This window comes from Coturnix japonica, chromosome 3, assembly GCF_001577835.2.
Source record: "Coturnix japonica isolate 7356 chromosome 3, Coturnix japonica 2.1, whole genome shotgun sequence".
In the NCBI taxonomy this organism is placed as follows: Eukaryota; Metazoa; Chordata; class Aves; order Galliformes; family Phasianidae; genus Coturnix; species Coturnix japonica.
This window is the reverse complement of record NC_029518.1, coordinates 14569630-14595363: the sequence shown is the minus strand read 5'-3', so window position 1 is coordinate 14595363 and position 25734 is coordinate 14569630. Positions and strand designations below refer to the sequence as shown.

General features: G+C 45.8%; 3 protein-coding genes across 18 annotated transcripts in view; all 3 read left to right on the top strand.

Annotated features, from left to right (window-relative positions):
* GPCPD1 (glycerophosphocholine phosphodiesterase 1) overlaps positions 1–4888 on the top strand; it is a 35123-nt gene extending 30235 nt beyond the window's left edge. For 3 of the 4 annotated variants that reach the window (XM_015856990.2, XM_015856991.2, XM_015856993.1), the window contains one exon: positions 3087–4888. In XM_015856990.2, coding sequence (XP_015712476.1) covers positions 3087–3291 — 205 coding nt within the window. In that variant the 3' untranslated portion in view covers positions 3292–4888. Of the gene's footprint in view, positions 1–484; positions 591–3086 lie in introns of all 4 variants that reach the window. The other variant, XM_015856992.2, reaches the window with a different exon arrangement.
* A 55-nt stretch (positions 4889–4943) lies between these two features.
* THUMPD2 (THUMP domain containing 2) lies at positions 4944–12750 on the top strand. 7 transcript variants are annotated; one of them, XM_015856997.2, is made up of 11 exons: positions 4944–5141; positions 5236–5368; positions 5638–6050; positions 7154–7231; positions 7727–7779; positions 8055–8142; positions 8738–8809; positions 9166–9280; positions 10333–10450; positions 11066–11131; positions 11925–12029. In XM_015856997.2, the coding sequence occupies exons 1-10, from the start codon at positions 5049–5051 to the stop codon at positions 11124–11126; spliced, it is 1224 nt and encodes a 407-aa protein (XP_015712483.1). In that variant the 5' UTR covers positions 4944–5048; the 3' UTR covers positions 11127–11131; positions 11925–12029. The 7 variants fall into 7 exon arrangements, 4 of the variants coding, with proteins under 4 accessions (XP_015712483.1, XP_015712480.1, XP_015712482.1 ...); XR_004306611.1 differs by lacking the exon at positions 11066–11131 and having other exon boundaries at positions 10298–10450; positions 11925–12600; XR_004306612.1 differs by lacking the exon at positions 11066–11131 and having other exon boundaries at positions 10298–10466; positions 11925–12038.
* A 4231-nt stretch (positions 12751–16981) lies between these two features.
* Positions 16982–25734, top strand: part of MAP4K3 (mitogen-activated protein kinase kinase kinase kinase 3) — a 72345-nt gene continuing 63592 nt past the window's right edge. For all 7 annotated transcript variants that reach the window (XM_015856989.1, XM_015856986.1, XM_015856985.1 and 4 more), the window contains exon 1: positions 16982–17305. In XM_015856989.1, the coding sequence (XP_015712475.1) occupies positions 16997–17305 (309 nt within the window). In that variant the 5' untranslated portion in view covers positions 16982–16996. The remainder of the gene's footprint in view (positions 17306–25734) is intronic.

Below are 25734 nucleotides of genomic sequence, written 5' to 3'. Positions count from 1 at the left end.
GTGGATAAATTCAGTGCTGCTGTGAAGCAGAACTGAAGGAGAGTCAAGAGAGACAGATGGACACGGCTGTTTCAAGGTCTAGAAACATGCAGGGACTTCAGTTACCTGTTCAGTTATTGTGAAGCTAATTTACAATAGTTACATCTTCAGAAAACGTCCCGTGTTCAATCAAGATGTGCTTCTTCTATGGCTTCTGCAGGGTTTTTATATTCTTGAATGAATATCAATGTTGTCCTGGGAAGACTAACTTTGGATATTTATCAGAAACCATTGTGCCTGGTGTTTTATGTTGCTGTTTACTCATGCTTTACTAAAGCATCTTTCTAAGTGTTGTTAGAATATTAGCAAACACAATGATTGCAGTGAATTGAGCTTGCTTGGATGTGGCCCTGAGTTACTGCTTTTGCTCGCATGTGGTAGCTGTCAAAGCTCACGTACTGTGTGGATAGAGATGATTTCTATGCACTATTTTTCTGAACTTTAGTCTTCCCTGTAAAGACGAGCAAAAAAGTTGTTGTGAAGATGGGAGAAAAACTGTGTCCTGAATACCAGAAGTTGCTGGTACCAAATGTCGGGTAAAACAAATGCAGGTAGGAGGGTCTGACTTTGTTTTGCATGGAGAAAAGTTGCAAGACTAAATCTGGGCAGCTTCCAAACACCAGTGCTGCTTAAGGAGCCGTATCACTGCTGCAAGGGGAAGAATTTTTTTCCATCCACTCCTTTCTCCACTCGGGCAATGGATTATTAGACATACCCAAAGTCATTAAAACCAAAAACGAATGGTCTTGTGTTGTTCACAGGACAGTGTTCTGCTTTTTTGCTGTGTTCAATGATCTTAACGCCTAAATTACTGGGGCTACTTGTGTTTAAAGGATGGCCTATAGAAAAGGTGCGGCTTTGCCAGAATATCCGGCTTCTGTTTGGGCCCTGAAAAGTGCACTGAAGGTATGACTGGGCATCCTCCTTTAGCACTGAAAGCTGGATATTATGCTTGAAATGCTTTTTAATTTGTTAAAGTGTAGATTTACTGATAGAGGAAATACACACCTGGTGTAGGAAAATTCTTGGGATTGGCAAAAAACAAACAAAAAGAAGCAAATCAAGGCAGGGCTGTGGAGGGCACTGCAGGGTTTTTTTTTCTCCTGGAAAAGCTTTGCAAACAGTGCAGGAAATCCTTGTTTGAATGTACTTGGTAAGAACAATGGCCATAAGTTTCTGTAAGAAGTTGGCTACATATAAAATACCGGTGTGGAGAGGGGTGGCTGCTCACTTACATTTGCATTATGGGATTTTTTTAATCCTCTCTGTACGATCAGAGCTGTGCTTGTCCAGTAACACATCCAGCTGCATGGCAGGGGTGAAGCCGCTCAGCCTGCTGTGTGTGCCCAAAGCTGAGTGTGTTGGTCCCCCTCGTGCTGACGGGGCTCCATGCTGGTTTCAGTGCAGCTCCATGCTCAGCTGGCAGGCTCCTCACTGCGTTCTGTTTTCCAAAACTAATGCAAATATAGTTGCAATAAAAGGCAAAAGCATTTTAAAAACAAACAAAACTAGTCAGAACTAAAAATCTGTTTAAAAAAGTGCCTTTTTATTTGCCTGAAACTGAGCATTACTGAAATAAACTGCATGTGTACATGCAGGAATAACCAGCAGAGATTGATTTATTATAATGGAATCTGCTCCTTAGTGACTGAGGCATTACCTGGTGGCAGGGTAAGCCTTTCCTTTTCTCTGAATTGCATGGTAAACCTGCGTTTGGCTTGAGATGGAATGAAATAGTGTTTGGTAGGGGAGAATCTGCTCTCAAATAGTGTCATTGTGCTCCCTGTATCTATCACTTGTCGTTTCCAGGGAAATAAATAGGAGGCATTACTTTCATCCTTGTCTTTTCTTCACTCCTCTTTGGGCCAAGCTCCAGCCAAAGTTGGCAAGAAATACTTCACTCAATAAATTCATTGAGGGAGATCCACACGAGTGGATCTGAAGCTGTGCACAAAGAATGTTTACAGGGACATGAACACTTTTGCTTTATGATGTGCTACAGCAACGTAGTATTTCAGTTCTGCCTGATGTGTGCCTAGTCTGACATAAAATATGCTTTGGACTTGGACACTCTGGTATAGTGTTAACAAGTCAAGTCCTGCAGCTTTGTGTCTATGTGTGAAAAGAGAATATACTACTGAAACGGTGTAGGTAGCTGACTTCACACACTGTATGGTTTTCTGACTTTTCACTCTTCACTTAATATCACAGTAGTAGCTTTAAAAATTGATTTTTTTGAGAGGGAATACTTCAAACAACAAGTATCAGCTCCATGCAGTGTCACAAGTAGTACATTACATTTCAAGTGACTTTAAAGCTCTGAACTTGCAGGTGATGAGCTTTGCTTTCTGGGGATGGCAGCAGGGCCTGAGGGGTCAGCATGGAGCTGTGGGGAGGGGCAGCTGGGGGTCAGGGACAGAGGTGGGTACAACCTGGTACCAGTGCTGAGGGAGCATTGGGACATCACTCTCAGACACTGGGTTTGGGTGGTGCTGTGCAGGGCCAGGAGTTGGGCTCACTGATCCTTGTGGATCCTTTCCAGCTCAGGATGTTCTTTAGCTGTAGGGTTTGAAGCCTAAAATTCTGCTTTTTGCTGCTTTGTGTCAACTGTAAAAGCATATTTTCAGAAGAGTAATAAGGGTAAATAGCAGGGGTAACTTCCTAGTATGTCAAATCAACCATTGTGTAAATGGCTCAACACTGTATACTGCAGGATTATTGATGAGAGGCTTAAGGCAGTAGTCTCAAACATCTTGCTTTTATAGACTTGCTGATGTCTTAATTAGCATCACGGAATCATGGAATGGCTTGTGTTGGAAGGCACCTTTAGGACCACCTAGTTCCAACCCCTGCTATAGGCAGGGATACCTTCCCTTAGACCAGGCTGCTCACAGCTCCATCCAGCCTGGCCTTGAACACCTCCAGGGAGGGGGCACTGACAGCCTTTATTAGGCTTACTTTACCACAAGGAATGGTTTAACCTGGTCTTTCTGTGAACTGTCAGGTTATTATCACTGCTAACTGTTTATCTTTTTTCATTGATTTAGGATATACGACTCAAATCCTGAACAACCAAATATATTCCAAGTAGAGCAACTGGAACGTCTAAAGAAGGAATTACCAGAGCTGAAGAGCTGCGTGTGTCCCACTGTTAGCCACTTCAAGTCCATATCTCCATGTAAATGTCATCATAGTTGCTTGGAAGAGAAAGCTGTAGATAACTTGCAGAGTGTTCAAATGCAAAAGGACTGACTCTAGGCAGAATGCTGGTTTGTGTCTGTTTAGTTGTGACCATTGAAACAGTGCTGTCCATGCCTTCACATTTGTTGGTTTCAGTTTCCCACACAGCAATAACCATGTTCCTCCCTCCTGACGGTACTTGTTCAAGTTCCAAACAAGCTTGAAGTATTGAGCCAGCTGTAGCCGTTGTTCCAGTTTACGTAGTTTTAACTTTCTCATAATCGAGTCTCAAATTTTGAAAACAAAATGAAGTATTAACACTACGTGTGTTTTAGAAATAAGCACTCCGAGGAGTGGAATCTCAAAAACCACATTGTAGAGGAATTACAATGATCTGGTAATGAAAATGCTTAAAATACATATTGATTTGACTTAAATTGTACTTGAATAGTGCAGCTTGTTAGCCTACACCTGACTACAGGAAACAAAGAGTGGTCGCAAGGTACGTATAATTAGATCTGGCCTGAATAAATTGGTACCTCATCTGTATACATAGATATATAGTATGTATTTGCACTGAGACATCGACGTGTACAAAGCTTTGTGCCATTTCAAACGCACATGTGTGTTTTCTTTAAGTAAACTGCAGTGCATGTGAACCCATTTCCTCCCCCTCCAGCGGACGTTGGGGCTGCTGCCATTGCTCCCTGCTTTGCCAACCGCATGGCACGTGCTCTGCGTGCAGCACTGAGGGGTGAGCCCGCAGGGCGACGGCTCTCATGTATCTCTCACAAACCTGCCGAATTTTCTAGGGATGTTGCTTACAACTGCAATATTAACAGGATTACAGAAATACCTTCAGTGGGTGATACTGGTTTGCACAGTAACCTTCATAAACAAAAAGTGTACGAATGCACAAACTACAAAATGCATGCTTTGGTTCTAAGCATGGGATGTAGGTGTTGGAGACCCTTGCATCTTTACGGTGCTAGTTATGTGTGAAGGGTGCAAGGGCTCACAGAACTACTTCGGGTTTCTTTTGCCTCAAACCACAGGCCTGTTATCCACAACCATTTGGAGGAGGAAAAAAAAAGCTCTACCACACATGGTTCGTCCTTTTCATATAATACAAGCCACTAGCTTTTGTATTTTGCAATATTTGATTTATTGTTGCTGTTTGGTTCTGTTTTTTAAGAGCAAGAATCACAAATGTTCTGAGCTCAGATAATCCACATGCTGTTGGCTGATACCTTTCCCTTGTAATTTATTACCAGGTCTTAGCTCAGAGCTCTTAGTAGATACACGCATGTCCTTTTCCTCCTGGAGCTGCAGGTCATGCCAACACAACAGCTGCAACTTTCTACTGAAGTGTTAATGTATAGTAAGAATGGAAAATATTTATTTTTTTTTCTCTTGTAAATTGACAATGCAAACAATAGCGTGTACTATATCTTTATGTACAGTCATTGCAGCACAGAGCCGGCTGTACAGAGTTAAGCCATTGCAAATACGTGCTTGAGCTCGCACCTCGGAGCACTTTGAAACAGCTCGTTTCAATTTGCCTTGTTTATTTTAGCATTCAAAGTTTGTCCTGCACAAACAGCACCGTAATGACTCGATCCTCGGAAGCTGTCTTTTGTATATTACAAATAAATTCAATCTTCCTTCACAACAGTGCGAGCTGTGGTTTTTTTGGGGTTGGGGACCAAATCTTCATTGTTGAGGTGCCACTTTGCGGTTAGTTTTCACTCGGCCGCAGTTCCACACCCCATGTCGGTACGTGACGCGGTGCCGTGGGCGGCCCCAAATGGCGGCGGGGGCGGGCCAAGATGGCGGCGGCCGCGCGGTACTTCTGCACGGCGGGACGCGGGCTCGAGCCGTTCTTGGCACGGGAGGTGCGCGCCCGGCTCGGCGCTACTGAGGTGAGAGCGGCGCTGCGTGCCGACAGCCCGGCCCGCCGCGGGGAGACGGTGGGCTTATTGCTGATAGAACGTGTGTGTCTGCTTGTTTCCGAAGGTGGAACACGTCGTAGGGAAGGTTTTCTTCACCGCCGCCGCGGAGCCGGCCGAGCTGAAGGAGCTCAAGTCGGGAGAGCGGCTGTTCCTGCTGCTGAAGAGGCGCGTCCCGCTGTCCGTGTGTAGAGATAAAGGTACCGCTCTGCTCGGCCCTTTCGGTGACTTTGTGGGATTAAAGGCGGGCTGAGGAACAGCGAGGAGATGTTCCCTTTATTCAAGAGTAAACGTGCAGCTTTGGGTCTGTGTACGTGTGTATAGAGCTGTCTGTGGCATGGGCTGCTGCCCCTCTGCATTCACACCTTGATGGCACTTAAACTGATCTCTGCCCACAGCTGTTCTCATGCCTTGAGAGAATGAGAGTCTGAGATTGCAGCGCTTACGTAGAAACTGCCTTTTCTTCCAGGGAAAATGCTACATGAGATCAAAAGGCTTCTCACCGAGGAACCTGAGTCCTGCCTGGATGTTATCGCTACGTGGAGAAAGCTTTGTAGTCATAAGGGGAAAAAGGATGATGTCTCTCAAGAAAACCCATTGCCTCGCAAGAGAAAACCAGAAGAGGAGATTAATATTGCATGTAAAAGACAGAAAGCAGGGCAAGAAAGAGAGGTTGTGTCTGAGGGATGTCAAGCAGGAGCTGGAGAGAACTGTGTGGTATCAGAGGAGAGTGATCAGGACTACCCGACTGACAGCAGGGCTGCTTTGGAAGGCCCTGCCCGGAGCAGCATGGAGAAACCTATTGGGAATGAGAAGCAGAACTTCAGTTTCAGAGTGTCGTGCCGTTGCAGTGGAGCAATTGCCAAGATACTCACTTCACAGGTAAGATAAAGTATCTGTGTCCTCAAAGGTTTGAGCAGAGGTGAAAGGAGACATGGTTTATTTGCAGTAACAAACTGATCTGGCCTTTTCCTGTCTCATTTCACAGAAGAAAAAAAGCCTTAAAACCTGCACTTACCTTAAGCAAGTGGAAATACCAGTGCTGTTGTTAACTTTAGGACATTGCTACCCTGTTTGTTTATCAGACCTGTGATTCTTAACGAGGACTGATAGAGGTGAGGCTGAGTAGTGGGGCAGGTGAATGAAGCCTGGTGGTCTGAGGAGCAAAGTGCAGGTAGCTCTCAGCTGCCTGGGGGGTGCTGCAGGGAGAGGGGAGCTGAGTGCCTCCTAGTTGAGGTATTTTGGAGGGGTGCTGCTTGGACATTCAAAGATTGTGTTTCCCAGGAGAGTGGTGCAGCCCTGGGACGTGCTCTGGGCTGTGGGTCTCAGCCTTACAGGGCCCCAAACATCTCTTGAATGATGTAAAGACCTCTGGAGGTGCTTTCCATCCAGCGCTATTCTCAGCTGCACTGTATTTTCACAGTGAAAAAATAACAATGAAGGTAGCAGCAGTTTATTTAAGTTTCTCTTACCTGAAGATAGCAGCGGTTATCAGTAGATTCTTTTTTCTCTCCTGAAGTTGGTGCCTTGGGGAGATGGGCCGTGTGAGGCTGCCAGTAGCAGCGTTTGCTTAAATTTGTGCCGTGTGTTTGAGCTCTTAGTCTGAAGGCAGAGCCTTCCAGGGGTGACAAAAACATTAAAACTGAGAATTGCACTCACTCACAGGTGAGTTTCCCTTCAGGTGATCCAGTCGTCTAAAATACTTTGCGTGTGATCCGTGACCCTGAAATGACTACAGCTGTTGGCTTGGGCAGGACGTGAATTCCAGCTTTCCACCCTCCAGTTGTGCAGCAGCTCTGAGGTGCTGGCACATCTGTCAGCCTGTGCTGTTGTTCCTCTTCTGGTTTTCAAACAATTTGTCTTCTCTGAATAAAGAGGGGCTCTTTTCCCAGGTGCTCATGCGGGTTGTGCAGCCAAGGCTGTGATCTGGAGTTTCTATAAATCTCTTTATTGTTATTGCCCGCTCCTGGTCTTTCCCTTTGCAGGAGATTGGACGAGCAGTTGGCATAGCGCTGAGGAAGCAGTTTGGATGGCAGGCTGATCTGCGGGCCCCTGACCTGGAGGTAGGGCACTTGTCTGCTGGGTGGCCTGTTGCTTCATTCACAATTGTCCCCCAAGTCCTTTATTATTTTTCCTCTGTTCCCTTTGCTTGCAGCACCACAGCCTCCTCCTGTTTGTCTTTCTGCTGCTGAATTGGACTAGAAATCATCTTGTAGTGCTGAGCAGAGCTTTTCAGTGGCACTTTAGCTCCAGTCATAAGTACTGGAAAGGCCAATGTGGGCCTGCAGTGACTAAGGGAGGATCCACACAAGGATCTGGCCCTTGTATAAACTGCTTGCTGATGGATTCCTGACAAAAGTCCTCTCCTGGATATTAAACAATCTTTGAAGTGGCCTTCAGTTTATCTTGTGTGATTATTTGCAATTAATCATCAATTGTATAAGCACGTATTTTTGCTCTTAAACTGGGACTGGAAATTCGTAGAGTTGTCTCCTGTGCCTGAGTTGAAGCTATTACCATCTCAACTTGAGAGATTCTGGTTTTATTCTTTCTTTCAGATCTTTCTACATCTTAATGATGTTCACTCAGTTGTGGGGATTCCTCTTTTCAGGTAGGTTTTCTCATCACTACGTTTGTTCTGGCAGTATCAGAACAAGCATAATTTCTAAATAGGCCGACTGCCCTCTGTATTTATCTTTTGGATCAGTATTCTTCTGGTCCATCTGGAGTTTACCTGAGTTTACCAGGCCTGGCAGTGAGCACGTGGCTAAAAGCAGACTGGTTTCTGTCTGTCTGCAGACCTGGGAAGTTCTTTAAGTATTTCATCATACATGGCCTGTTCTGGGCGGCTGTACCTTTATCTTACATTGATTTTGGTGTCTGCAGGCTTCCGTTGGCAAACAGAGAGTACATCAAAACAGCAGGCCTGCGCTCAACTGTCGCCTGGGCCATGGCATCTCTGGCTGAAATAAATGTAAGTGAATGTCTGTGGCAAAGATGCAGAGCCCTGCATAAGGGTGGTTTGCTGCTTGGCAGGGCAGAAGCTGGAGTTCCTGAGCAGTGTGGTGATTTCCATGCCCCATGTGTTCATCCACATGGATAGAGGCTGCCTTAGTTGTGCTCAGAATGCACCATCACTGGGTGTTTAACCAGATACCTGCTCAATAATTCCAGGTCTTTTGAAGCACAGTGTTACTCCTTGTGCCAATATGTTTAAATGGCAAGAGTTTTTTTTCCACTGTTAGGCGTCAAAGGTAGTTTGGGGTTGTTTTTGCAAGGAAAAGAGAAGCTGCTGTGATCCACAGGTTCATTTGTAACCAGTATCTCTCTGCAGTCCAGTCATTAATTTTCCCTAGCTGTGATCTCAACACTGGATGCATTGTTTGGGCTAAAACTATTTGTGCTTACAAATATATCGGCTTACAAGCAAGTTTTGGCCTGACTTGTTATCTGCATTGGATTCAGTGAGACTGAGTATGAGGTCAGTCATCAGTACATGACTGAATGCACTTTGTATTGAGAGAGGAGTGTGTCTTGCTCGGAGTGTGACACCCCCTTTGTTTTTGTAGGTGGGTGCCTTTGTGCTGGACCCCATGTGTGGGCTGGGAACCATCCTGCTGGAAGCTGCCAAAGAGTGGCCTGTAAGTGTCTCACTCACAACAGTGAGGGTTTGAGCAAGAGTTCTCATAGATGCACCAAGAAAAAAACCTGTACTGTAGTTATACCAATGCCCATCAGTGAAAACCTGGAACCAAAGTAATCTTTATAGACAGTTGTTTAAGGCGTCTTAGTACAGACATTCCTCCACAAGGTTGTAAAGCAAAGTCCTACGTGCTGTACAAGTGGATGCAGTGAGCTCTCTGCTGATGGTCTGCAGGGTTTCTGCTTGGCAGCTGCGGCCTGTCTTTGTAGAATGCCTGTCGTGGAAATGGAGCTGTCAGTGTAACAGTACAGCAAATTGCCTAACAGACTTTATTTTTCTGTTTTCTCTGAACAGGAAGCCTGTTACTGGGGTACGGATACAAGTGATTCACAGTTAGAGGGTGCTAGTGTGAATATTAAGACTGCGGGCTTGGATGATAAGATTGAGTTGCTTAAAGCTTCTGTGAAAGGTATGTGTGTAAGCTTTCAGAGCCAGGCTTTCAAAGAGCAAGGTCTTTTTTGGTTCGGTGGTTGTATAGTGAGTGCTCTTGAGATGGTCTGTAATAGAGCTATCTTTAAAAGTAAATAGTTGGCTGGTGACTGCATGGTTGTTTGTTCTGTGCCTCTCTGAAATTTGACAAGAATAAATTCAGAATAGAATAATTTTCAGACACAGGCAGTAACTGTCTTAATGGTAAATTCACAACCACAAAATGGTCTCCAGCCAACTCTGGACAGGTTGACACGGAATCGCAGCAGGGTTTAGGTGGGAAGGGAATACTGGAGGTTTTTAGTTATGTCATCTGCTCGGAGCAGGGCTAACCCTAAAGCCATGTTCAAGTTGCTCACCTCATCCAGCCAAGTCCTGAGCATCCTGAAGACCCATGGTCTTCCCTTTCACCTGAAGGCCTATACTTTGGCCAACCCAGCCTGCTGTGTGAGTGGCTTTTCACCACCAGGGTGCACTGCTGCTTCACTGTCAAGAAAACTAAATTCCCCTGGGATGAGAAACTTTGATTCCATTAGAGCTTGTATCTTTTAAGTAGTTTTTAAGTATTTCCCTAAAGTGATTTTGGTTGTAATGTAATTACTGGGAGAAAGAGTGGAACGTGTGGCTTTTTGCCATTAATACCTGTACATTTAAACATCTGTGCTTGAGCACTTGTAAGCTTAGCTCTTTCTTTGCATTTTGCTTGTGACAATTCACTGTGTGTTGAGAAGCAGCAGTTAATTAGGAATTGTGCAGTGCCCTGTTAGGGAAGTCGTGCTGCTGGGGCAAATGTCTCATGAGTAACAGAGAACATTGAGAGCTGGGCTGTGCTCTCATGGATTTGTCTCCCCCCAGTCTGCATTAGGTTGGTAACTTTGTAGTGTTGTTTGTGAGGGAAAAAAGAGGAGGAGCTGTGAATCTAGTGGCATAACACATGAAAGAGCTGGCAGAATGGTCTGTAAGGTGAATGAGGGCATGGCTGCTGTTCGTTTTGCAGGCAGTCAGATGTCAAGACCTACCTTTATTCTGCAGCGCTCCCATTGCCTTCGGAAAGCTTTGATGCAGTGATTTCAGATATTCCATTCGGGAAGAAGTTCAAGATCACAAAAGACATACAGCTCCTACCAGATATTCTCCAGGAGATGGAGAGGTATGTGTGGCCTCTGGTGAGACGTAATGATGGCTTGTGATCTTAAATCCAAAGCTAACAATGTTTGCTTTGTTTGAAACGCTCTCCAGTTCAGTAACTGGATCCCATGCAGACTGTGAAAGCCTGAGTCCTTTACTTGTCCCTTAGAGGCTGCTGGGACTTGTCTTTGCAAGCTGTGGAAGTGCTGATGGCAGTGCAGGCTAACAAGGAGTGAGATTGTTGTCTGAGCCATGATGGTATCGTGAGCAAGATGAAGAAGTAAAAGAGGGTAACTGAGCAAAATGTAAAGCGTGGACAGGCAAATAAAGCAATAAGCATTTCTCAGTTGAGGCTTGTATAAAATCATATGCTTTCATTTTGGGTTCACAATCAAGCTTCTACTGGCCTGCCCTGGCACAAAAGATCTCAGACTGGAAAACAGTGATAGGCATTTTCCTTTTTGGCACTGCAGTGAAATATCCAGCTAGCCAACTAGTCTTGTTTAGATGCTTCTTGTCGTATCTCACCCTGTCATCTTGTGGCAGAGTTAAATCAAGCTAATAACAAGTTGCCTCTAACAGGCAGTTATCTGCCACCTAATTGAACTTTTTGGCTGAAAACAAGCATTTTCTTTAGGACTGTTCAGCAGATGTTGGTCTCACTCACACAATGCAGGAATGTGTTGGGAAGACGGTAAAGAAGGTGAGGTAGCTCCGCAGAATGGCAGGGTGGTCTTCTGTCAGCTAACACTGACTATCCCTGCTTTTGCCCAAGTTTCATGTTCTTCTGGTCTCATTTGCTCTGTTGGGTCACGCTAAGCAAAATACCTCCTTGGGAAGGTGGAGGTGAGGAAAGGACTGTTGCTGTCAGAGCCCTGCCAGTAAGACTGTCCAATGCACTTGCTGTGAGAAGCAGGGTAGCCTTTTTTCCCTTCTTTCAAAGCCAACTGTAGTGTTTCTTTTATGTACTAAGAAAAAATAAACTACAAACAGTGGTTAATTTCCCCGTTTCCTGTGTTTGACAGACTTGAAGGGTCAGTCAAGTACAGAAGGGACAGACCTAACGTTTTCAAAGGGAAAGGCCAGCTTCAGAATTGCTGTACCAGCCAGGAAAGCTCTCCCTCTTGCTGTAAGGGGAAGCTGTTCCTTTGCAGGCCAGTGGAGGCTCAGGCTTTGCTCTTGCTTCTCATAATGAGACTCAATCATTGGAAGAATATGAAGAGCAAAGAAGCTGAGTCCCTCTTCCTTATTAACCAAATGGAAAGAACTCCTAAAGTCAGAAAGGTTTGTGAGTCAGTAGAGGGCCCGGTTCTCCCATTCAGCTGAGGAATTTAAATTCCCTTGGCTTCACTCAGGAAGCATTATTTGCAGTTACACTTAATGTGTTTAGGTGTTTCATTGAATGCAGATGATGTCTGAAGTATCACTGTTGTTGAATTTTAAATGAATCCAGGCAGGATAAACAACTAACCTTTATTATTTCCTGCAATTGCCAGAGTGCTTCGTGTCGGAGGGATTGTTGTGTTGCTGCTGAATCAAGATCTCCGTAAGCGCATGGATGGCATTGCCAAGACTGTTGAACATGAATCTCTCAGTGCCATTTCTGATGGTGCAGGTGAAACGACCGCTGTGGAAGCCTTGGATAAGGATGGAAATTCATCCTCTTTGGGGGCTGCTGATGAAGAACCTGTGCTCAGCTGTGGACAGATGTGTTTTGGGTCTCTGGTGCCAGATGGCATCTATGAAGTTAGCCTTGGAAAGACAGATGCTTTCATATACAAATACAGGAAGGTCTCTACTGCTGGCAATTAGTGACTTTTGTGCATTGTGCCAGTGCTGAATTTGAATCCTGATAGACTTGAAAGCAGCATGGCAATGAGCTGGTGTAACTGCTGGTCCAAACTCCGTGCCATTTGCTAGCTCACCTCAGGTTACTTGAGTGTTCTATGCTGTTGCTTTTCTCACTTTGGCTTTTAGATGGAAGATTCCTATTTGTGTCTCAAATGTTTTTAATATAAACTGCGGTAACAAGATGGGAGTCTGCACATCCTCTCAATATCGGGATGAGCTCTTCATGAGAGAAAGAGTTAAAATGCTGTACCACAAAAACATGGTAATACTACATGTAAATAGGTTTTCACCTCCGTTAATATTCTTAGGAAGTGCTTCTTAAGAAATCTCCAGTTATTCTTGAGGACTGGACTGAGATCCTTACTTATGTGCCTTGCAGTCTTGTATTAATTTAAAGCTATCTTATGATGAATTTGAATTGTTACTATTCCGATATCATGCTGTGGAAAATAAATTATTTTTAGTATTAAATCCTTGTGGGGTTTGCATGTATCTAATAGGAATGCTTCAGCTTTTAGCTTGAAACTTATTTATATCAAGATTGTTTTTCCTTGCTTGATAACATTGCTCTAAGGGTGTAGCATAGAAGGCAGAAATGCTTGCAGAATGATTTAACAATTTGAGGTGACTTCTGTCTGCAAAGAAGCATGTAGATACTTTTATTCTTCTTCTGAAAAGGGAGAGGTCTGAGTTTATGCAGTCTGTGCAATAGGGCTGCTCAGGGTGCACTTAGTCCCACTGTTGATGTCACTGATGAAGATGTTACAGAGCATTGGTCCCAGTACTGACCTGTGAGGAGCACCACTTACCTCCATCTGATCCGGACACTGAGCCACTGACCGCCACTGTCTGGGTACAATATCATAGCCAGCTCCTTGTCCATCAAACAGTCCACCTGCCCTTGTCACAGGGAAGGCAAGCTCCAAAGCTGTGCTTAGCTCTGCTGCTCGTATATCCTGCCTTTGCTTCTTGGTGTCTTGATTCTTCCTGCTTCAATTTATTGATCGGTTGGTTTTAAGTCTCCTCTGTACAACTGTTGGCTGAATTCACCACTGACTTTTTTCTGCTGTCATTTAATGGATTATTATTGCATTAAGCATCAGTCTTTTGTTTTATCTCTTACTTCTCCCATCTCTTCCCAACTCTGTGCACACAGTGTGTGATGTTTTTACCTCCACCGTTCCTTTTTTTGTTCAGAGCCAATGCCTCTTGTGAAGCAGTCCTGCAGCCCCAGGAGTCCAGCCAGCTTTTTTTCCTGTGCCCACCTGTTGTGAAGCATTACTCTGGGTAATGAATGCATGGATGCCATGCACGGGGCAACAGTGGCTTTCAGGTGATGGCAGAAGATTTGGATGAGTTTGGATGAGTTGTGACAGATACACCAACATAGCACAGAAGTATTTTAATTGTGGGGACTGGCACTGTCAGTTTGAGTGCTGTCTGGCAGATCAGAGTGGTGCTTTGATCTGTTCACTCACCTGTCACTTCCATTAAGCACTGGAAAGTGCTGTGCCGCTCCCTTCCAGCACTTGCCATTCCTTTGTTGCTGAGGTGGCGTTTTGCCCAGACAGGAGAGGTTTTCTGGGGCTCTAACTTCCTGCTGCATTTGCTTGTTGTGACTGCTTGGTGTAAGCACCGACCATCCTGTGATCCTCCTGGTTTATGAACACTTTCTGCTTTGCAAGAGAACACTTCCAAGTCATGACATTGTAGTTGTAAGTGTTTAGACAGAGGCACATATACCTCAGAAGGAAGAGACCTTCCAGGGATGGAGTCAGTTCACCTTCTCTTGCAGGGCAGCTCAGGTGCTCATCTGGGATTCATCTGGCAACAATGATTTTTTTCTTCATTTCTTTACTTACATATCCTTGAAAATAGAAATAGTGCAAAATATTGCTGCAAATGAAGTAATCACATTGACATTCTGAGATGCAGCAGAGTGCAAATGACAAAAGAAATGCCCTCATAATCCAATAACTTGCACCCAGCTTTGTTGACACAAGTTATCTTGGGTAGCACCCAGGTTATAATTACTGGTATTGGTGTTCTAGAGAATTACCCAATTGTGCTACACTGAGCTGTGTCTGTGGTTGTGAATTGTTTCCAGTTAACTTCTTGGTTATTACTTCTAAAAATCAAGGATTTCCCTCTGTGACTTCAGTCACGCCTGCCCCTTCAAACTGAGCACGATAGCAAAAGCCTCTGTTCACCATCAGACTTGACCCACGTAGCAAAATCACACTGAGCAAAAGCTGCAGCTGTGATGCAGAATCCCCTGTGTAGGAGCAGAGCCCAGTGCGTGCTTCCAAGGAGCCAGGAAAATAGTTTTGTGTGTGCTGTGTGTAACCTGATCTGAAGGTTACAGAGCAGGTAATCCACCTGGGTGGGTGGCCCTCAGCAGCCTCCCACAGCACAGCTCTGCTGGGGGGTGAGTCTGTGCCCAGCTGTGTGCAGGCACCCACTGCCAGCCTTGGCTCACTCTCTATTAGGCATTTTTCATCAGGCGAGGATTTTCATTAAGCTGCTAGATTAGCAAGCCTTTCCTCAGCCCTATGCTTTCTAAACTTCTTAAAGGAAAATAATAATAATAAAAAGCCATGCCCGTGCATTACAGCTGCTCAAATCAAAATATTTCCTTTGGCACGAGAGAAAGTGTTGTGTGTAGCCTTCTGAGTTTGGATGGTTCAAGCTCACACTGGATTCTTGTTAGGGGACTTTAGCTCTCCCTCTGTAAACAGCCATTAATTTTACAGCTTTTTCTTGTTGTTTTTGGTGAAAGTGTTTCCCTTCCCTACCTCAGCATGAAGCATTCAATCCAACACCGAGGACTGCAGGCTCCAGCGTGGGACAGCTCTGCTCATGAGAAAAGATATTGCTTTGCACGTGATGGAGAGGGAGCGGTTGTTTTAGTCCCACGGTCCTGCTGCATGAGCCCTACAACACTGCTCAGTTGGGTTTTTTTGTTTTGTTTCTTAATGACTGGTTATTCCACTTGTGCAAGTGAGTTGATTCACGCAAGGCCCAGTAACTGGAGATGAGAAGGTGTGCTCTGCTTACTGGCATCGCATGCTGCCTACTCAAGGGAGACATGGAGAAGCCTTCACGCGTGATTAGCTCACTAGAATGGCACATTACCATTACCTGTCATGAGGAGCAGACCTGGCAGTGTGCTGGGTGAGGTTTCTTCTGCAAAGAAACTGGTTGCTGCCACGATGCACCAGCAGAGATCAGCTGCAGCCATGGCCTGGAAACGTGGTGATTCTTCTGAAGTCTGTTGCCACCAGAACAGCTGAGTGAACATCCCTTCCCTTGCAGGAGAAAGGGGAGAGATGCTTGTGCAGATGCTGGTGCCAAGCAGAATCACCGTAGGAGCAACTCCATTCCAACAAGTGTCTGTCAGTTGACAGTAATCCTCTCTAGGATCAAACCAACGAGACTGCTGCATATGGATGCTTTTGTAGCTGTGCTGTGAACCTCCCAGCTTTACGTGAGCTATGTGATCATACAGCTTCAGCCACGTAAGATTCATAATATAGGTGTAGTGTGGATTTATGCAAGCGCACCATGATAGACTTTGTTCTCTATTTCATCTTTGAGTTTAAATTTAAAATAACTTGGATGGACATAAATGCTCCAGTTTCTGAAAGCTGGGGAGTTTCCATGCAGATGTGTTTTGCCATAACTGCTCCTGACATCACCTCCTGAAACATCTGCTGCTGGATGTCCTCCAAAGATGCTGGAATGCAAGTTTCCAGCCTATGGTCTGCTAACTCCTGCAGGGGCAAGGGGAAAGGCAACCTTTGGATGCAAGCTAGCATCTCATTCCTGCCTTGTTAGGAAATGGACAGGGTGAGCTGTGCTGATCACTTAGGGAGCAGGTGACATTTGTACTGCTGGATTGTCTTTGACAACATCCTGCCACTGGCACCCTGCTCCTTGACATGACACCACAGTGGTGACTGCTTTACAATGAGGTAAATGGCCATTGTAGTCAAGGCAAGCAGTGCAGAGGGTCCCATCCTGCATAGGTGCAGCTCCTTGAGCTTGCTCTGGTGAGGTGGTGCTTTCCTCTAAGGTCTGGTTCTTCAGCTGCAGATTCACACCTTTAGATTGAAAGAGGAAGCAGGCAAGGAGGAATCTGTGTCTTCAGGCTGTCCACAGTGTGATGGGGGAAGAGATGTATTATTTTCTTGTTTAGTGCAGTATAAAGACTTTGTGTTTGAGGAGAAAGCATTCAAGATGTTCTCCTGCCTTTTTACACTTAAATTGGGAAACATCCCATGCTTGGCTCTTCTCGCTGGGCAGCAGGAGTACAGCAGGGTGGGAGTGATGTACCGGGGCCTCTTCACCTCCCTCCCACCTCCAGATCCACCCATGCCTTGCACACAGCTTCCCTTCCTGCGCTTTCTTTGGGGCGCAGCTTACGATCACAACCAACACACAACGTTGATGTTGCGTATTTTAAGTGGCAGCCAGACAGATGGGCTGTGAGCACAGTGAGCCTGGAACTAACGCTGCCTCCAGCCTCATATGCTCTGTGGCTTTGGGACGTGCTGAGAGCAGCTTTTAAGGGGAGAAACGAGGGCGCAGCAGCCGCCATGTTGCAGGACACCCGCCCCGTCCCTCACGATGTCACCGGGCCTCGCGCCTCCATCGCCTCACGCGGAGCTGCTGCACCGCGCATGCGCTAACACCACACACCCGCCGCTCCCCGCGCATGCTCGGCTCTCCGGGGCGGGGCGGCGCGCATGCGCGTTGTGTGGTGGCAGCGCCATGTTGCCGGAGCGGGGCAGGGGGTGGCGGTGATCGCTGCGGCCGGGCGCCCTGCCCTCCCGTCCCGTCAGTGGCCGTGCCCTGTGCCCTGTGCCCTGTGCCCTCCCCTACCGGGGCCGCGGCCGAGCGGGGCTTCCCCGGCACCATGAGCGGTGCTGGCGGCCGGGTGTGTGACCTGTCCCGCCGCAACCCCCAGGAGGACTTCGAGCTCATCCAGCGCATCGGCAGCGGCACCTACGGCGACGTCTACAAGGTACGGGCCCGACGGTGCTTCGGCGCGGTTCGGCTCGGCTCGGCGTGTGGCCGGCGATCGGGACCGGCCTCGGAACCTGCGGCCGTGTGTGCTGGGCCCCGGGGCGGCTCCGCGTTCGGACCTTCCGTCGGGTTCCGGAGCCGCGTCCCGGCGCTGCGGGTGCCGGTTCGGTCGCGTTGCCCCGGGCTGCCGCACTCCGGGCCCGGTGCGGGCGGCACCTGTGTGTGTCTGTGCGAGCGGCACCGCAGCTTGTCTGCTTAGCGACATCGGCTGTGGTTGGCAGCGCTGTGCCACAGCGCTCCGAACTATCTGCGATGGGACGTTCGGTTGCTTCAAAGTAGCGCTGACGTTACCTCTGCCTTGAAGTGAATGTCCCAGGGGTGACGTCTTGTTTGGGTAGAGCAGTGTTTAGTCCAGGCTGATCTCACTTCAGGATCTCAATCCTCGTGTTCCTACCTACCTTCTTAGTGCAGTAGCCCCCAGCTGGGTTAATTGCTTCACTGAAAAGGGTTATTGTGTTGCCTTGCCGGTTTGGAGCATTAGTGTGCTGTGCTGATAGCTCTCCAATCCTGTTTGTTTCACAGCAAACAGCCCCTTGATGTTTAGTGCAGTTTGAACCTGGCCTGTTGCCTGCAATCCCCTATTGAGTGGGTTTGCTCAGTGCTCTGTATGTGACCGACAGATGTGAATTCTGTCTTCTGTATCTACAGTATCATTCGAAGGATGTTTGGTGGCCCTGCCAGGCAGGGGGGTTGGAACTACATGATCCTTGAGGTCCCTTCCAACCCGGGTCATTCTGTGATTCTGTGATGTTACTGCCGAGCATGGGTTGAATATTTCCCTTTGCACTATCACTGTGTGAGGGAGGCCTGCTAGTTTCTGTTGAATTTGTCATAGTTTTCTTGGTGATTATCATATTTACATTGCTGTCACCTTTGGTTCACTGCTTGCTTAGCAGTCAGTGTTCAGCGCCGCTTGTAACTTTTTGTCTCCGAATGGATTTGTCTGTGTTTCATGTTCCTTGTGACAGCTGAGATGGAAGGTGGTGTATCAGAACAAGGATACGTTGGGCTAAGTTTCAAAGTATTTATTTCTTGTTGACAAAAGTGAGATAAACACTTTCTTACTTTACAACCAGGTTGTGGACAGCGTAGGGAAAATGAGTCATGCTTTTCTCTGGGAGGATTATTGCCTGTGTCATTTCAAGGCAAGGTGTTGCCCAGGGTGCCTTCAAAGAGGAACGTGAAATTAGTCTGAGAATCATAATAAGGCATGGTAAGTTCTAATGTCACAAGGAGGAAGTAATATACCCATGTGTGTCATCCACGTGTGAGCTTACTAGGCCTTTATTCTGTATTTGTGAGGGGGTTTAATATTAAAGCCTCTTTGATTTGCTTTGTCTTGCTTTCTGTGAACCTTGTGGTCAGTGAAGCAGTTGAGTGGAGCTGAGGTTACGGATGTGAACACGTTGTTCACTGGGGGTGGGATTTCAGCGGGTCTGATCCAAGTTCTGGGTGTGCTCAGATGACCTCAAACCGTTCTTTGAAAACTTCATTTTTGCCCCTTTTAGCCACGCAGGGAGGTGTTTTATTGCAGTAACGAGAGGACGGTCTCCTAATGTTGTTATTTGTTCTGTATGCTGACCTTTCTGTAACCTGCTTTCCTGGCAGAGTTTGGAGGAGCTGAAAGCGGAGCAGGCTGGCATCCACTTCCTAGGCTCTTTTTCATTGAGCTGAGCTATGGAAATGCATGGGCCTACTGTTAGACAGGTGAAGCACTTTAAATAACAAAACAGGTAGAGTCTCTGCTCTGAACATCTTAGCATTTATATGAGCCAGTGGCATGGAATAAACTAATGAGTTTGTAGTAAGAAAAGTAATGGGTGGTGTTTTCATGAGATGAGCTCTTTGTCAGATATGCATAGTCAACGTTATCTCTTCCAAACAAAGTTTATTGCAGGAGATGAAGCTGGATCTAGTTTTATCTCATTCTTCTTTATTAGGATGTCCCGGGGATATAAATGTTGACATAATACTGTCTTCTGTGAGGGTCTGAAAGGTACCTAACAGGCTTAACAAATAACAGCCCAGTGAAAATATGTTGCCGTGATAGGTGAAGCAATATCACAAAGCTCTCATTATCCATTTAGATACAATGGAGGATTTATAATTGATTCCCTTGTCCAGTGATGTCTCCTGTCAGGATTGGTGAAGTCAGTTGATGGCAAAATCAAGTTACTACCTTCATAGCCCGGCTGATGCTTCTGTAACAAAACACAGATGATCTTCTAATAGTGTTTTCTTGGAGCTAAGTCATCTCCTGTTTTGCATATCGTCTTCTCACTTGTGTGATTGTATATGTCTTAGTAAATGTACTTGTCAACTAACTTAGTCTCTAAACCGGACTATGTGAAGCTGAGAGCAGAACTGCTTGTCTGGCTGCAGTTGTGTGTCAGCAAAATTCTTATCGTCACCTTCTGTTTCTGTTGAAGTTTCTCATCTGTAGCAAGACCTGTGTGAAAGGACTAAGGCCTGTTCTGCTGTCACACAGTCAGTTCTGAATTTTGCTGCCAGGAATTGGCTTTCATTGCATGGCACGGTCAGCATAGCGTAGAAGAGGGGTTGTGTCTTTTTCACAACCAAAACAGCATTACCCCATCCTGATTCCTCATGGGAAATAATGGTCAGGAGTGAAATGAGGCAACTGCTTAATTACTTTATTTAGTCTCTGATTTTCGGAAAGACTTTTTTTTTTTGTCTTTTGGTATGAAATCAACCATCTGATCAGCCCTATACCCAAGTTCTGTTTGGTTTTGGCTTACAACTTCCACGTGGGATGTTCTAATGACCGTCTTAATAATTAACATCCTAGTGTTGTGGTTTTCCTTTTCACATCCATACTAACACCTTTGGTTCTGTTGCTAACTGTGTATAGATTTGACATATATTCTGAGGTGATTGTAGGTCCATTTTGTTTGTGATGAAAGTTAATTATATGAACAGTGTACCTTAAAAAAATCATTGTGGTTTAATACGCACTGGGCTTATTTGCCATCGTTCAGGTTGTTCATCTACTGTGGGTGGACCCTGTCAAAGATTTTCAGCATCTTAGAAGAAGACCCTTCTTTCCCTTCTACTGAAAGTCATGTTTATGATCATTAGACTGGACTGTTGTTTCTGCAGAGCTACTGCTTGTGTCAGGTCTACTTCACCCCTGTTCTTTTTGTTTGCTTGACATCTTATTTGAGAATAGAAAAAGGCTGTTTTGTCTGCTCTCCTCTCCTTTGGTTTGGCTGTTGTTTTCATTGAGGAAAGTCATATTTAACACCTCAGCTGTTTGAGACCGAAACGCTCAGATTCTGTTTCAGTCTTTGGCTTCTGACAGCACTGCCATGTTTTGCTGGAGAAGAACACGTCCAGAACAGATGAACCCGAAGAGTCTTCCTTTTTGCACAGTCATAGGCAGGATTCATTTCTCTCCTTTGCTTCTCATTCCTGGGGGGATCCAGTAACCCATCCATTCCTCAGGAGCTGAGAAGATGCAGGAATATTTAAACAGTGCCTTTTACCTGTGTGCTTTTGATGCACGTTTTAGTCTTCTTATGTACCTTATAGTTGCTCAAGCTCCTTTCGAAGGATGAAGATCCTTTTTGAAGGATCTTTATTTCAGGATCTCTTTGACAACCCGGATGTTGCTTAACAAAGCGTTGCTTTCTAAAACTGTAGCCCTGTCAGGCTTTGGTGCGGTGCCTCCTACCAGAATGTGGAATGTCATTTATTTTTACCAGAATTCTTAGTAGTTCAGTTCAGGTTAATTACAGCTGCGTCTTCCTCCTAAGCTGTTAGATCAGGTCAGCGCATTTTACTATTGCCTGAGAGCCAGGGGATTCCCTGCCCTATTCCTAGCTTTAGTCCCTGCTCTCGTTGCTTATCTTGCATCAGCTCTGGAGCTCAGCCTGCTGCCCGAGCCAATGCACTTAGCCTGGCAGAAAAGGAACCAAAAAAGGAGGCAGGTGGATTGCTGCGTGCTGAGCGTGGGCTCAGCTCCTGGCTTTGAGAGGGCTGCAAGCAAGGGGCTTGGGAAGCATGTGGGAAGCTCTGTAGGCAGAGCTGAACTGGGTCTTTCTGCGCTGCGGATGAGTTATCCTAGGAAGTAGCAACTTGTTTAGAAACTGCTTGTCCATGTCTTGGTCAGCAGTTCATGTGTGAAGTAGTTGAAACCATAAGCACGCTGTAATTACTGCCTTAGACTTTGCTTCTTGGCCCAGTTTCTCTTGTAGCACTGTATGCTCAATGTTACCAGCCTCCACTGAAGGACAAATGGAAAACTGGCAAGTGATTTACCTCCTCGGACCCTGTTTTTTATGGCTGTATTGCACAGGCCTCTCCCTGTTGTATGTATATTGCTGAGGCATGCGGTAGGTGCAGTACTGAGTATGAGCATTCCTCTTCCTTTGTAGACGCATCCCATACACATCTGCTTGTCTTCTGCTTGGCTAAGCAGAGCTCACACACAGCCCATCTCACTGCTGTGCTATTCCACTGCTCTTCCATCCTCTGTTTTGAAGTAATAAGGTCCTTCCAATTGTGCGGCATTTTTGGTTAACAGATGTTTGTATAATGCAATAACAACAACAAAGTCTTTTCTATATTTATAGTGAGTGGCAGTTTGTTCAGGTAACGTTTTGATCTGCCTGCTGTCTGCACAGAGGTGTTGGTAATGATTCCTGTTTGAACAGTCAGTGCTTCTCCAGCTTGACTTAAGTTGTTAGGGTGTTTTTTTGTCCTCATCCACTGGTTAGGGTGAGGAACTCTGTATGGCTTTCTGGAGCAGACCGTAAGGGCTGTATACATTTAATGGCGTGCCTCTGGACCAACAATGCCATCTTTGCTTCTGGAAAACCCATGCGATGTTTTCTTGTTGACATAGTTCACTTCTTTGACGGGCAGGTGAGTTGTCCACCCATTTTGATTTCCAGACAGATGACATTGTGGTAAAGATGGCAAAGCAGGGCTTGTGTTTTGTGAAATCTGTGTTTGCAGGACCTGGTAGAAACACTGATGGGAGGCAAAGCTGCTGTTGTGTGCCATTGCGTCATCCTCATGAGGGCTAGGAGATGGCCCCCAAAAACATGCAGCTTTTTGACAGAGACCATGAGTCTTTTTCTGACTCAAGGCACTTGTTTGGAATGGCTCTTCAGCCAGCTGTGCCTTGTTTCTGCTCTAATTTCAAAACCTGTACGTAATGGGCAACTTGACAGTGATTATGGTAAATGAAAGCATAAGGCAGTGTCCTCAACATACCGAAGTGTTGTGTAGTGTGCACACAAACCTTCTCCCAGGAGGGTTTGGAGCTGGCTGCCATTTTCAGGGTGTTAATAAAGTTTGAAGTGCTTTGTGTTTTGTGGTATTTCATTTGTGTGAGGTTGAGCTGGGAGAATTGTTTTCTGACAGATGTCTCCAAAGCGATTTGATGAGATCTAGGAATACTTGTTGGGGTACCTTGTCCTCATTCTATGCGAGGAGCCCTTGTACCTCTGTAGGCAGGATGCTCATACATTCAGTGTTAATAATCCAAACGGAATAGGATACAAACTGCTACATTACTTAGGTTGCCCATTTCAAGTCACGGTGTCTTAAGGAATTGTTCCTGCCCTGAAGCAGCTGGCAGATCTCAATTTCCAGCCATCACAGTGATACCTCATTGATTGTCTTGCTAGCTGTTCCAAAACACGTCTTCTAGGACTAACAAGACTCACAGGTGATCTTATCTCTTCATTAAAGCATAATAAATCTTTCTTATTAATCTTAGAGGTTAAAAGTATACCGACTTTCAGTTCATGAACATCTGGCCTCTGTTTCTTCCTATGAAAGTAGGTGTTTGGGAAAAGCAGTAAGGAACAAAAATGATACTTCAGCAATGCCACTTTCTTTCTTGGGTTGCCTTCGTTCTCTGTTAGGGATGAAAGGAACTGGTATTTTTGCTATTTTTAGTGTCTGTAGCATCTGTGTTGCTGCTGCAAAGCGATGATTGGAGATGCCACTGCCATCAGAGGAGTGTGCAAATAATGGCTTGTGGGGAAAGGGCTGCCAGGCTGAATTTCTCTTTACTTTTTTTTTAAACTCTGCTGTCTGACTTCTGTAGGATTCTCATTGATCTCAGGATATATTCATAAGCGTCTGCCTCCAAAGTATTTACAAATGTCTGTTCCCAGCATCACAGAAGAGCATGGTCATGATAAGAAACAAGAGGTCTGAGGTCAGCTGTGCAAGGGACTACCTGGGTAGACCTCTAAACACAGGAATGCATGCTGTGTTTATTTCCAGACTGGCTGTTTGTCGTAGCATTTTGATTTGTCTTGCTTCTTTTCAATCGGTTATAGCAATGGGAAAGCTGTCAGCCAGCTCTCCAGCTGCTGTTGGGTCAGTGCCTCACAGCACTTGATGCGTCTCATGGCTTTGTAGAACAGCACTGCAGTCCAGCGTTTGCTTTCTTTTTTAAAAGTCAGTTTTAAAATTAATCTAAGAAGGGGAATCTCGCTAATAACCACAAGCCTCTGAGCTGCTAAGTGACTTAAGACCAAGATGATTAACAAGTTAAAGGTGGTGGCCTCTCTGTGTCATTATGTAATTCTTCCACAGATCTGGCGCTTTTTTGCCTTCAGAGTGAACAGGGGGAAAAAGGAAAAGCACAACAGGGCTGGTGTTCTGGGTCCGTGTAGGTCACAAAGTGGCATTTGATGCAGTTAGTGACTGTCCTGTGCGATGCAGCGCTGGGTACTGACACTGCCCTTTGGAGAGGGGAGGCAGGAGCTGAGCGTCCTTCAGAGCAATCAGGATTTTTGTTAATTATGTTTCTTCTTGATGGCTTTTTAAATATTTAGTGACCTTGTTCACTTGGTTGTGGAGCTACTGTGTGTGGAAGGGAAAGGCTATTTTAATTCTTTCGAAATCATTCATTTGCTCACTTGTCTTCTCTGCAGCCTTACAGGGAGAAAGCTGTCATTGAGCGCAGGGATCAAGGGGCAGGCGGTAGCTACAGGAGCAGAACATGTTGCATCTCTCTCTTGGGAGTCTCAGGAGTAGTTGCACACTGCAGGGGTAGGAGCACGTGATGCTCCCTGGGCCCTGCTTGTCTGCCTTAAGATCTGTCCGTAGTATAATTACTTTTCAAGCAATAGTTCAGTGGCCAACTTGTTGGAATTTAACAGGGAAGTACAGCACAGTCAAGGACTTGCATAACTTGGGGCTGTTGTGTGCCAGCACAGAACTTCCTGAGCATGCTTGCAGTTTCAGAGCTCTGCTGGGAAGGATTAAGGTTGTGGCTGATGAAAAACTTAATGTGAGTCAGTGGTGTGTGCCTGCAGCCCTGGAAGGCCAATCGTATCCTGGTATCCAGTCAGAAGAGGGGTGGCCAGCAAAATAGGAGGGGATTATCCCCCTCTACTCTGCCCTCGTGAGGCCCCATTGGTAGTGCTGCAGCCAGGTCTGAGGGCCCCCGGCGCAGGAAAAATGTGGAGCTATCAGAGAGGGTCCAGAGGGTGACCCTAGGGCTGGAGTACCTCCCCTATGAAGACAGGCTGGGCTTGTTCAGCCTGGAAAATAGAAGGCTGTGGACGGGTCTCATTGTGGCCTTCCAGTATTTAAAGGGAGTTTATAAACGTGAGGGAAATCAACTTTTTAGACAAGTAGATGGTGGTATGATAAGGGGGAATGGTTTTGAACTAAAAGAAGGGAGATTTAGATTAGACGCTGGGGGGAAGTTCTTCACTGAGAGAGTGGTGAGGTGCTGGTACAGGCTGCCTGGACAGGCTGCGGATGCCCCTTGCCTGAAGGTGTTTAAAGCCAGGTTGGATGGGGCTCTGGGCAGCCTGATCTATTGGCCGACAACCCTGCATGTGCCCGGGGGGGGGGCTGAAACCTGATGATCCTTAGGATCTTTCCAACTGGAGCCATTCGGTGATACAGGTTTGCTGCTTGATGTGTTTGTGACCATTTGCTTTGTCATTAGAAAAGGAATCCAGTATGAGAGGATCTGCTGGAGGAACACTGCCTACAAATTTGTATTGGAGAAGAACGTGCTAGCTCCAAAGTTCTCTGGTTCAGTCATCAGGCACAGGCAGGGATTATTTTAAGCTTATCTAATGGAAGTATATGCTGTAAACTCAGTGAAAAATAAATGCATGCTGTATTTGCAAGTCCAATCTCACATTCAACATAAATATGCAAGACATTTTAATTTATTGGCTCCTTCTGTGGCTGTTCTGCTTCAAAATAACCCCAACAAATGATTTCATTGTTTTAGACCCTTGTGCTTCTCAGTTGCGCTTTGATTCTGCATTGTTAGAGAATCTCAAGCGGAGGGCACAGAATTGATTGCTGTGTTGTGCTCTCTAAATACTGATTCTTGTTGTTTGTTTTTTTTTATAG

Bases quoted from the DNA above. Each gene is read 5' to 3' on its own strand.
- THUMPD2 (XM_015856994.2), top strand. From the start codon at position 5,049: ATGGCGGCGGCCGCGCGGTACTTCTGCACGGCGGGACGCGGGCTCGAG. The intron at 8,143-8,737 runs GTAAGTGAATGT...TTGTTTTTGTAG, and splicing joins CATCTCTGGCTGAAATAAAT to GTGGGTGCCTTTGTGCTGGA. The intron at 10,451-11,924 runs GTATGTGTGGCC...TGCAATTGCCAG, and splicing joins ATTCTCCAGGAGATGGAGAG to AGTGCTTCGTGTCGGAGGGA.